At 39.9% G+C, this 12,683-nt stretch overlaps 1 protein-coding gene across 1 annotated transcript; it reads left to right on the top strand.

Annotated features, from left to right (window-relative positions):
• Window positions 1–986: 986 nt before the first annotated feature.
• LOC119742020 (fucolectin-5-like) lies at window positions 987–7,756 on the top strand. The gene is made up of 4 exons (XM_038218028.1): window positions 987–1,481; window positions 5,175–5,270; window positions 7,046–7,138; window positions 7,470–7,756. The coding sequence occupies exons 1-4, from the start codon at window positions 1,409–1,411 to the stop codon at window positions 7,754–7,756; spliced, it is 549 nt and encodes a 182-aa protein (XP_038073956.1). The 5' UTR covers window positions 987–1,408.
• The last annotated feature ends 4,927 nt before the right edge of the window (window positions 7,757–12,683 follow it).

Genomic DNA, 12,683 nt, shown 5'->3' on the forward strand with positions numbered 1-12,683 from the left:
GTTTAGGAAATGACAACCGACTCACACTAAAACTGAATGACCAACTTGTGGACATTTTAGCTTTACCAAACATTTCAATACCCACGTTGCGATGATCTGGTCAAATTTTCTTCACTATGATTACCAAATTCTAGACAATGTAGCTTTACCCAACGTTTCAATGCCCAATGTTACCCGATTTAGAGGACAACAAACCCAACTCAGCTTGGGCAAAGGACGTTCAAATGTTCTACAACAATTGTGGTCTTAATTCCTTTACCAAATTAGAGCACCAGGAGTTGGGTAAATGAAAAAAAGACCAACATCTTCACTAAAAAGGACGCACATCTTAACAAATCAGCATTAATCAACGTTTTAATGCCCAATAACCAACGTTTTAATACCCAATGTTACCCAATTGAGAGGACAAAAAATACCCAACTCAGTTAGGGTAAGTAACATTTCGACAGTGTACGAAAATACCACAGTGTGGCCTGGCCTTCTTAGTTCAGGAAACAAACAATCTTATACGCAATTTTTTAGGGTTTTGTAACTGGATTCCGTTGCTAGCGTAGCGTGCCAGGACCCTGGGCACCCTATTTTCAAACCCACCATCAATGTCAGTTTTCTTCCAAACGATATACCATTTAAGGGGAAACAATTACACAAAGTGCGCTATTTCGATATTAGTCCTTGAATTTTTCATGTTTTTTTTCTGGGCATTTGCTAATCATCCCAATGATCGTTAGTAGGTTGACCAAACAGACAGCACTCGTTACGGCGTCTGTTTTTCATGACGATAGTTATATTTATTACCATTTTGTTCTGTGCTTAATTATCCGTATCCTTTTTTAGGTGGAACGGATGCACTAAGTGGATTTTGTTTGTGATGTCGGTTCCCCGGACAGTGCTAATTCTGCTGCGATAATGTTTTCAAGGATGGCGCCATACGCATAATAAACGACGTAATAAGCGATGGTCAGCCTATAGTAGAGTCTTTCCACGCATCTGATCTTCACAATGGGCCGGGTTTAGCCAATTTCTTGGCGTTATGGGGTAGTCATAGGGCCTATACCCATATCATTGCCAGGCTCTCTTCTCCAGCCTATGACCAGTGGCGTAGCCAGTATTTTTCCAGTGGGAAGTCCCGGGGGGGGGGGGCACCAGCAAGTGAGAGACTTGTGGTACTTGGTGCGCTACATATGTCGCAGGCGACTCATATACCTTAATTATTAAAGATATAATTAGGCAATGAAATTGGTTCCCTGATGCGGTTAAAAGACCGGTATCCTTGGTGAAAATATACTGTGTCACTTCTACGCCAAGGTCGAGCTGTAGTACGTCCATACACTTGACTGACTAGTTTCCGACTATTTCAGTGGAGAAGTTGGAAATACCTGGCCTGTCACTGAATGCTGGAGGCAAGCAAATGGGTAATAGTTTCTTCTCTATATCGGAGATTCTGCTGTGCTGCATCCAGTATGCTTACTGCGATCTTACAGGTATGAAATTACAAAATGTTTACAGGTATATACGTATACGTAGGACCATTTGTTTTTGTGCAATTTTGTGCACGGCAGCCAACCTGTTGAAGTTTCATTCTATACGTTTTGAAAAATCACAGAAACACATTGCACATTGTTTGATCTCGAAAGTGGCTTCCGTTGCTAGAGATTCCGTTTCAGAAGTTGCTGTTCCGTATTTTGAATTTCATAAAATCCCCAAATCAGTACTCTGGACACGATTCTTATTCAGACGGTCAGTGTACGTGACGTCGATGTTCCATTGGCTGGCTAATCTTGGCAGTTTTTGATTAACGAATCCCGTTGGCACAATTACTCAAAACCATATGGATTGTTTTCTTCAGAACAATACCATTTTTGTAGTCCATTTTAAGTTCACTATTAGTAACTACTCGTGCATCTATTCAAAGGTTGGTATTTGGACTGATTTCAGATTTTCCATCCTATTAACATAATGTTTCAACACCAAGTTTCAACAAGATCAGGCATTCCCTTATATGTGTTTGCTTTTTAAATGGACATTTTGACGTCATAACGACGTTACAACCCCAAACTTAAAAAGTCAACGCGAAATTAGAACTGTCAACTCGAAACTCTAATTCAACTCGAAACTTGAAAATTCAACTAAATAAAACACGAAAAGAAACTCGAAAAGTCAACCCAAACTCAAAAAGTCAACGCAAAAAATTCGAGAGTTTTGAACGGCAAGCTTTTACATGTACATGATCACGCACGCATATTCTGCAATCATTAATTTTGGGTAGTTTAGAACTTGTGTACAATGCTTTTATCCAAGTTCCGTTCATAAGTACTGCCCTCGATCTTTCCACAAAATTAAGCATGCTGATATTCAACATGGTATCTTAACGAGGTATTTAGATGATTCCAAACACATACAATGTGAGTCACAACAATTGTCGGTTTGGATTAGTTCTTGTCTCCCACAAAAGCGGGAAAAGATACCAGGGTTATCTCTCATCCAACAATCAGTCTGTGTATTGACCATGTTCAGTAAAACCCTCACTGATATTCAGCCATGCATGAAAGGAAACAGGCCTTACTTTGTGACTACCCGAAAACACGGGGCCGCCCGATAGTCCGAAGGTCCAATAGTCCGAAGATTCTTAGTCCGAAGGTTCGATAGTCCGAATGCACAAAAATTCCATAAGAGGGGGTTCGTTAGTCCGAAAATGAATTAAGGTTCGTTATAATCCGAGTATTTCGATGCAATAGTCCAAAGGCTTATTAATCCGAAAGTTCATTAGTCCGAAGGTTCAGTAGTCTGAATTTAGAATACGATTAATCAGTCCGAAGATTTAGTAGTCCGAAACGAAAATAAGGTTCAATAGTCCGAAGGCTCATTATTCCGAATTGAAAATAAGGTTCGATAGTCCGATTCGACAGTAAGGTCCGTTATTCCGAATCGACAATAAGGTCTGATAGTCCGAATCAAGTTTAAGGTCCGAAGGTCCAAAGTGTCAGACTGACGATCCGTATTGTCCATTCGGACTATCGAACCTTATTGTCAATTCGGACTATTGAACCTTATTGTCAATTCGGGCTATCGAACCTTATTGACGATTCGGGCTATCGAACCCTACCGTATATTCGGACTATCGAACCTTATCATCTATTCGGGCTATATCGAACCTTGTTGTCGTCTATTTGGACTATCGATCGAGCCTTCGGATTATTGAACCTTAGTTTGTTTTCGGACTAAACAAATGGGCCCTTCAGACTATCGAACCTTCATACTATCGGGCTGTAACCGAAAACACTGCCAGCACAATGTTCAGAATATGTCTCTTGCTAACACAAAAGCAACAATAGGCCTCTAGACAATGAAGGAAATATAAACAACAGGGCAGAATATGAATGAAATGGAATTACATGTATTGAACTTGTATCTGAATTACTGAAAAGGTTCACATTTTCACTGTCCTGCTGAATCACCCTTCCACCTGTCTGCCGATCAGTGCAATGCATAGTTGAGGCAAAAAACACGGATGGCCTCCGCAGAGCTAATTAATGCAGACACGAGTACACTAGTATACAGACACACCTACAACTATGCATTGCTCTAAATGGCAGTCTTTGGCAGAGAGGTGGAAGGTCCAGCAGCAGAACAGTGAAAATGTGAATTAAGAAAATGAAGTAATTAAAAAAAACAGAACCAATTAAAGGCTTTTCCGCAAATTTGCAGAAAAGCCCCCAAAAATCAGAACAAAAAGAAAGATTTGCGAGAAAAGCAAAAAACAAATATCGGAATAAAAAGATTTTTTTTCCCCGCAACTTTGCGGAAAAGCCCAAAACTGAAGAAAACCATGTTGGGCAGTCATTAGGTGTCATTATTATTTCCGTTTTCGATCTTAATTTGCTTTGAATTGAGAAAGTATATCATTCATTTTCGCGCTTCTGTCATTTATATTCAGTACGTGCATTCCCGATCCTCGGCGAAAGAGGAGATGGAAGCGTAAAAACAATGACACTCGAATGACCGAGGCATAGCAACTTGATGATGAAAAACACATTTGCTTTAAGACGAATTTATTGATCTATGACAAAAATAATAGATAATAAACGTATACATACCCCTTAGCGTGAATACATTTTTACCCGAGTTAATTGCGTGAAAAAAAATCATTGCAGTATATACAGGGTGAGTAAAAAAAAGCAAAACCCAAACCCCAACAAATATATTTCATATTTAAAAAAATATGTAGCACCGAACATAATAATGATGACTGGGAAGCCTGGGAAGCCAATTTCATAAGCTACTTTTAGAAGAAAAAATACTGAAATTGCTCAATCCGTTCAAAGAATATCACCAATTAAACGCAATGACCGGAAAACCTGTTTCGTCCAAACAAACACAGTTTAGTGTTTATTCTGACTGTTTGCGACGACAAAGAAAATGACAAAGAATACTTGTTTCAACAACTGTCAACAACTGTAGTATATAGGCCTACATAATATCTCTATTAACAACACTGATTAGGCAAACAATTTGATTTATAAAATCCACTTTTTTAAAAGACGGGCCTTCAAAAGGACTTTGTTGAATAATTTTAACTTTAAACTGAGGTTTTATCGCTGGTGATGTTTAAAGACAGTTGTGACGACGATTCTTCAAATCGCATTTTTGGATGAAAGAGGTTTTAGAGTCATTGTTGTAATGTTCTTTGAACGGATTGAGCAAATTCAGTATCTTTTTTTTTTAAGGTATAGCTTAAAAAATTGGCTTTCTAGCCATTACTTTGTTAAATTGATGCTTAATATTTTTTTTAATATGAAATATATATATTTTTTTGCGTTTCGGTTCCGCTGTTATAACTCACCCTGTACATCGATCTATACTCAAAACGATAGCTTTGAATACTGATGTCCTTTTGGTCTATTTTGAAAAGAGACCATTTCTCGGGGAAAGGAAAGGGAAATTGTTTTGTCCCTTTTTTATCAAAATGTACACAATCCACCGGGCTAAAACTTCATCAAGTTAGTTGTTTGGCACCCTTTCTAAAATGTTGAGCACTTTTGGAGCTTCACGTGAAAGATTAATTATCCCTAGTCCTACAGAAAGACAAGTGGTTATGTTATCGTAGCACAACTGCCGAAAATGAATACATTGATGTCATTGACTGCAAACACCGTGATTTGGTTTCTTTTACACAGCCCTTCCGCTTGTCAACAAGCAAGCATGGCAGAGCACTAGCGGAGGGCCCGCTGGGAGGGCGATTAACAATTCCTACCAAACGTTCCAATACACTGGTAAGACCACTCAATGTGTGTTTATGGTGTAAATCGAGGATTTTCTTTTGTTCCCCTTTCCTTTTCCTTTGTTTGTACTTGAACTTTTTCGCAACAGCTCTCATTGGTTTTGTACACGTTTTCTAATCGAGTTCGTCCTCGATTTGGTTCCTGTCCTCCATTCACCAATGATGTTGCACGTGAGTGTCCTTAATTTTATACACAATAAACACGCAATGAAGTCGCGTTTAACAATATATTTTGTGACAGATTGGTGCAAGCGGACATGTTTCAGGGAAAGAAAGTTGAAAATGTGTACATATCATTTCTGTAAAAACAGTCTAGCAATCATTCTACTATGGTGGGTTTAAAGGGACATCGCACATATATATTGACGCCAATATTGACGCCAATATTCACGACATGGACCCAAGTCGCAAATATTTGCGCCAATATTGACGCCAATATTCACGACATGGACCCAAGTCGCAAATATTGACGCCAATATTGACGCCAATATTCACGACATGGTCTCCAAGTCGCAAATATTGACTCCAATATTGACGCCAATATTCACGACATGGACCCAAGTCGCAAATATTGACGCCAATATTGACGCCAATTTTCACGACATGGTCTCCAAGTCGCAAATATTGACGCCAATATTGACGCCAATATTCACGACATGGCCTCTATGTCGCAAATATTGACGCCAATATTGACGCCAATATTCACGACATGGTCTCCATGTCGCATATATTCACGCCAATATTGACGCCAATATTCACGACAGGCCCAAGTTGTAAACCCACTCATGCGTGAATTTCTTTTTCACAGCAACTTGACCTGGCTCAAGGTAGCCGCGGATTCGGCCGGATTTCTAGCCGCGTATTCAACTGCGTATTCAGCCACGCATTCACCAAAAGTCAAACAATCTTTTTTTCAAATGAAGCATTTAATTTTCAACATCTCTAAAAGCGTTGAAAAATTACATGAAATGTGATTACTTCCATTAAGTAGCTAATTTATAAGTTATTATTGCATCAACATTTCAAACATCGTTTTGAAATGGTTGGTTATTTTGTGAATTTTGATACAGCGTGAAAAAAAAATATTGATAATTGTCGTTTATTTTGAAAAATTCGTTAAATAAAGTAAATTATCTATCTGGAAAATAGATCACCTTTTGCAGCATGTAGTATAGATTGTTTGACTTTTGGTGAATGCGCGGCTGAATACGCAGTTGAATACGCTGCTAGAAATCCGGCCAAATCCGCGGCTACCTTGAGCCAGGTCAAGTTGCTGTCAACAAAAAATTACGCATAAGTTGGGCCTGTCGTGAATATTTGCGTCAATACTGGCGTGAATATATGCGACATGGAGACCATGTCGTGAATATTGGCGTCAATATTTGCGACTTGGGTCCATATCGTGAATATTGGCGTCAATATTGGCGTCAATATGTGCGACTTGGGTCCATGTCGTGAATATTGGCGTCAATATTGGCGTCAATATTTGAGACTTGGGTCTATGTCGTGAGTATTATTAATCGTAAAGTTCTCCTTGCCACAAACGAAATGGTATTACAAAAGCAATAAAATGAATGACCAACAAATAAGAATACCCTCATTATTACAGTCCACTAAAAACGAAATCTTTCAGTGCAAAGGTGGAATTGAAATTTACATTGAAGCCCAACGATGTTGAGGAACGAAATTAAAGTGTCTTTTCATCGAATGTATTAACTGGGGAAACCTATAATCTACCTCATTGTCTTGTTTATGGATTCCTACCAGACACTGGGGACCCTCATCCGTGGTGGATTGTCGATTTAGATGGGGAACACTGCTTGGGCAGAGTTACTGTCACACTTCGGACAGGATGCTGCGGTAAGTTCCGACGAAAGACCTGACCGACCTTCCAACCGACCTTCGGACCTAAATAACAACTGACTACTGACCAACCAACAGGTAGACCGACCGACCGAACAGGCGACCGACGTACCGACTGACTGACCAATTCAACATTGGACCTCCAACCAACCACCGGCCATAGACCTTCCGACCGACCTTCCGACCGACCGACCGACCGACCGACCGACCAACCGACCAACGGACATGCTAGTGAACGTGACCACGAACCAACCGACCAGCGCCGTCGGCGTTGTTGTCGTTTGTTGTTTGCTTGTCGTTCATAAGTAAATTCCTTTCTCCTAATCAGGCCAGCACCGCTTTACCGGCGCATTAGTCCGGGCAGGACTGAACATGAATGTGACCAATGATCCAAGCCCACCATGCGGCTCCCCAGCCTTCAGGAATCAGTCCTCGGACGGGGCAACCAACAAATTCCTGTGCGATCCGCCGCGAATGGCCCGCTATGTTAGCCTGGATATAAACATCTCTCGTCCAGGTGTGACGGCCAGCAACGCTTATCTGCAACTGGCAGAGGTCAATTTGGAGGAATACACGTCTGGAGAGTGTGATGCGCCGAAAATCGGAAAGTCCTGAGGGAAAGGTTATCCACTTTTTTGTGGGACTATATTTTTAATCAGTTACTTCATCATTTCAATACTCTGTGCCTGTAGAAAGCCCTTTTTTCACAAGTGTTTTTTTTTTTCACGAGCGCCCTTTTTTTGAATGTCGCGTGAACGTTAATGGAGGCCGGGTGGCCAGTGAACAAAAATGTCCAGCTTTCAGCAAGGATATGGCCAGTGCCCTTTTTTCACGTCTAAACCACATCCCTTATAAAAATGCCCTTGCCTGAACTGGGGGAACTTAATGGACGTTATTGACAACAAAAAGCTGTATTTTGCCTTTCCCCAGATGCTGAGTTAGCAGGGGAAGGGAAGACCAAGATGCACTTTGACCTCAAGCAGGAGAGGGCGTGCCTCTGATAGTTTACGCCACTCATTTAAAGATATATATATGTATAGATTTTTAAGTTATAGATTTTTCAGATGCGATGAAAAGGGCACCTACATTAATTTATTTGATCTCGAATTGGTTCCTGGGTATGCCAACACGCGAACAAACGTTGTCTCTCCTGATTCCATTGTGTAAGAATTGGGAAAAAAAAGTTATGTTATCAATGTAGATCTGGTGGCGATTTCCAACTCACATGTTGTTGGGTTGGGTGCCAAAATAAGGAGGCCAGTCCAGAGCAAGTTGAAAACAACTTCAACCACCCTAACATAGCCTTCCCCTTGTTTGTTGGCCTTTCAGCATCATTGCCCAAGTTTGGCAACTTCGTTCGTCTACACGAGGGAGTCTCGGTGAGAATTTCAGCCCCGTTATCCATCAAACGGTTCACATCGCTGCTTCGCTGTGCCGCGAGCTGCACCAGGTATACTGGCTGCGTTTCCTTCGACTTCGTGTCGGGCACCAGCGAGTGTCGTCTGCACGATGAACATCCAACAGAGATGGAGCTGGCGACGAATGGTCACTTTGCAGTCTATGCTTTGGTGTAAAAAAGTAAAATTGAGAGTAGTCCCTACTGTGAGCACAAGAGGGCGCTATTGCGGCGTCATGTTAGCGGTACAGGTAGACGTAAATCCCATGCAGGTTACTGCAGGCTAAAAAAATTGCAGAATTAATGTTTTAGATTAAAATTAAGTTTCTAAATTTCCTCAATAAACGTGATACTTCCTCTGATTGTACCAAGACGACGGTGTCAATTACAGCGCACTCATTAGCTAGAAATAATAGCCTATAGTAGGCCAAAAAAAAAAAATAAGTCGGTCTCTGGTCAGCGCGCGCGTCGATTTTAATCATGCGCGTCAATCTTTTTTTCCCCCAATATGTTCCGCGGTAGCTCCAACAGCGCCCTCTATTGCCGCACCTCCTCAATTTTTTTTTTACGAAAGAGCACCAAGGAATGGGAAATTGCACCAAGGCAAATGATCGAGAGCATCAACTTGAAGGCAAATTATGGAGGACACCAATGTACATGAGGACACCAAATAGCAAAATAGTACCCCACCTTGTCTGTACAATCCAAGCTTGAAGAAAAAAAAAAGCCAAAAAGAAAAAGAAAAAAAGACGCGTCCCTGCGTCAATTCCGGAACTTTGGTCTGACCAGAGACCGAATTTTTTTTTTTTGGCCTTATCGCTTACCAACATTTACATTAATAAACCCATTTTTCCGCAATGATCTTGAATCCTCATGTATTTTGCAAAAGTAACGATAAACGGAGCTGTAGGCCTACAGCCACTTTGGTGCGATGTGATACACGAAGAGGCTCTTTTATGTATATATATATTTTTTTTTCCAGAGGGGTCATATCTCCTTTAATAGTAATTTTAATATCGGGTTTCGTCCTTCACCGAAGCAAGTTTACAAACACTGTATGGTGTATACTAAAAAAAGGGAACCCAGATGTAAATGCAAATTATAATTAATGTATTAATTATTTTCAATTAAGTGAAAGATCATGTGAAACGCCAATGTCCTCTTTCCAATGATACCCTGATTGTGTGTCTGTGGCCATGGATGACTGAGCATTCGTTGTTATTCTGTCAAGGGTCAAAACCTGTTCTGGACCAAGTTTTACTTGGCTAAGATTGCAAGGTATCATTGATACACACAATCAAGGTATCATGATCTTTAACTTATCCAAAATATTTATTACATTTTACTTCTTAAAAGTTACATTCATAATTATCTGGGTTTCCTTTTTTAATACACCCTGTATAGTTTGCAGTGTCGCTCGAAGGCATGCGAAACAAAACAATCATATGGCTTACCGGGTGGGACTCGAACCCACAACCTTTTGCAGACTGGTGCAGACGTCTTACAAGTGCCTAGTTCCAACAACCTATACAATTTCTGGTAAGCATTCAGTTTATATATACCTTGATGAAGGGCAAAACCCGAGATTACCACTACCCGACTCAATGTCATCGTATATAGAAACATAATTTTGGGTGTTTTTTTGTTTCGTTAATAAATGTCTTTGCTTACTGGATCCAGTTAAACATTTTAATTTGCACAAACATATATTCTGGAGATGTTTTGTAGCTGGAACTTCTCGATAGTTAGAATTACTTTTTAAATAATTATCCTTATATTGTTTACCGGTAGCATGCATGATTTCAAGAATAGGGACAAACACCAGCAGGTTTTAGAAGAAATTGCAAAACAACTGGAGCATTTGTCCAGCTTGCCCATTTATGGTCGCTGACAACGTCGCTGACACTTTCGTTGTGGGCCGCCATCTTGAAATCGCGTGAACTGAGTATGCACTTTCATTGGCTAGTTACTTCTTTTGGCTCAGCACTTAGCTCAGATTTCCTGCACACGGTGACTTCACCTCGCATAGAGCGAAAAAAAATATCAAGCAGGGGAGATATTTGCCTCCGCAAGGCAGAAAACACAGCAAAACAAATGATCGCACACGGTGACCTGTGTGAGAAAACGACCACGAATGACTTTTTGCTCCAAATAATTGTCGGACGTAAAAATTAAAAAAGGGGCTTTGTGTAAATGGTCGGAATTTGGGAATATACATCATTATTTAAAGGCACGTCTAATATGAACATGAGCAATTACCCCGAAATGTACTTACCGACTTAACGAGAGAACGCCTTACTCAAAGTGAAGACAGACACATGTACCAAATACTCTGAAATTATTCTGCCTGGAATAATCGATCGGAAAGAAGTTAAGAAAGCGTGCCCCACTAGGGCACAGTTCTTTACGTGCGTTTAGCATGCAGGAGAATCCGTATACGATACCCAACAAATTTCTCAATTTATTTATTTATTTATTTATTTCTTATTTCAACTGGGTGGCCCATTCAGTGGAATCCTCTGGTCTCCCATGGGTCCCAGCATACATAAAACACAATAGACATAACAAACAATTAACATTACTGAGAAAATCACATTAATTTTAAAAGTCATCAAGCAAAGAAATAAAGCCTTCCCTCCCAAAGCATTTACCAGAAGCATTAATTGTAATTTACATATCAAAAAACCCACAAGATGCATATGAATAAAACGAAACTATAAAACTGACGACTCATGGTGTATAAAAAGACCTCTTAAAAATCCACTAACGATTGTGTATGCACATATGAACCCTCCCAAAGCAAATTACCATAAGCATTAATCTACACGTTAAAAACCCACTAGCTGAGCTGAAACTTCAACAAGTTATAGTTGTCATGCACCCTTCTTAAGATTTTGAGCAATTCTGTTGCTTCAAACGAAACACTGCACAAAAAGCAAACGATCCTGTATCTTTTTTTTTAACTGAAATGAGTAGTCTGTCAATGTTTAAGCAAGATAGAGAGACCATATAGTTAACTTAATATTGTAAAGAGAAGAGAAAAAAAAAGAAAAATAAATGTTTACCAACGCTTTTCAAACGCAAAGTAGGCAAGTTACTCTACAATCCCATAAGATTATGAATATTTTAAATATTTACGGTTTATATGACAGTGGGTCAAGTTTGCTAATTTTGAATTCTGTTCAATTTGCATGTCATGCTAACGAAATTTGTTGAGGGAAACTGGTTAAATATTTTTCGGTGTATTTGACTGGCCAACTCTAATGATAAATTGATTGATTTAGTTTAATCAATGGATGTTAATGCCCAAACGTCTGATATTATTTGTCTTGTGAAGGTTAAGGAAAGCTTGGGCCTACAATTTACAGATATTTTTAATATCGCACATCACAGCCATGCAGCCTGGTAGTATGGAGTTGAGGGTCGTTTTTACCATGAAGTGGACCTTTTCACCATAAAATGGACCTTACGTGTAATAAACAGTTGATTACGGGCATACTCAGTCTGGAATTTGTATCCTTGAGAGGGTGAGTCATTTCTTTGTTCTCAGAGTCGTCACATATTGTGTACTAAAATTTTAGAGTTTGAAAGTGTAGCTTCAAAATGCTCCTGTTTTAACCAGAATTAATTTCTTGGGCTAAAATTCGGACTTAATATCCCTAAGCCTTGGAAATTCCTAGTTTTTGAGTAAAATCCAAATATCTATTTCGTGATAACCTTGTGGTCTTTTGTTCGATCCCCATCGGCACGGCATGTCTCCACAGGGCACTGTGTATCAGATCGCATGGAACTCATACAAAAATCCCGAGGAAAAAAGTGGACCTGCGTCCGATTTTGTATGTGTGTGTGATGTGGGGGGGGGGGGGGGGTCGTCCCCTCCCAGATACGGGCCTGTAATTATTACATTTCGATTTGTATTTGTAATTGTGTATATGATTGTGTTATCACATAATCACATAGCTATTTCTTTTCTTTTCTCCCCCAACAAATCATGTCGTGATAATTTAGAAAAGTAGTGTTGTACAAGTAACTATAGCGTAGGGGGCCAAAGCTATAGAAGCTACCAAAGTTGAGCCTAACTTACTTTTCTTATGGACGTCAGTCGCGCATAATTATTCGTGTATTTGCCCACTTTTGGGCCGAGAT

This window comes from Patiria miniata, unplaced genomic scaffold, assembly GCF_015706575.1.
Source record: "Patiria miniata isolate m_02_andy unplaced genomic scaffold, ASM1570657v1 HiC_scaffold_5, whole genome shotgun sequence".
NCBI classification, from domain to species: Eukaryota; Metazoa; Echinodermata; class Asteroidea; order Valvatida; family Asterinidae; genus Patiria; species Patiria miniata.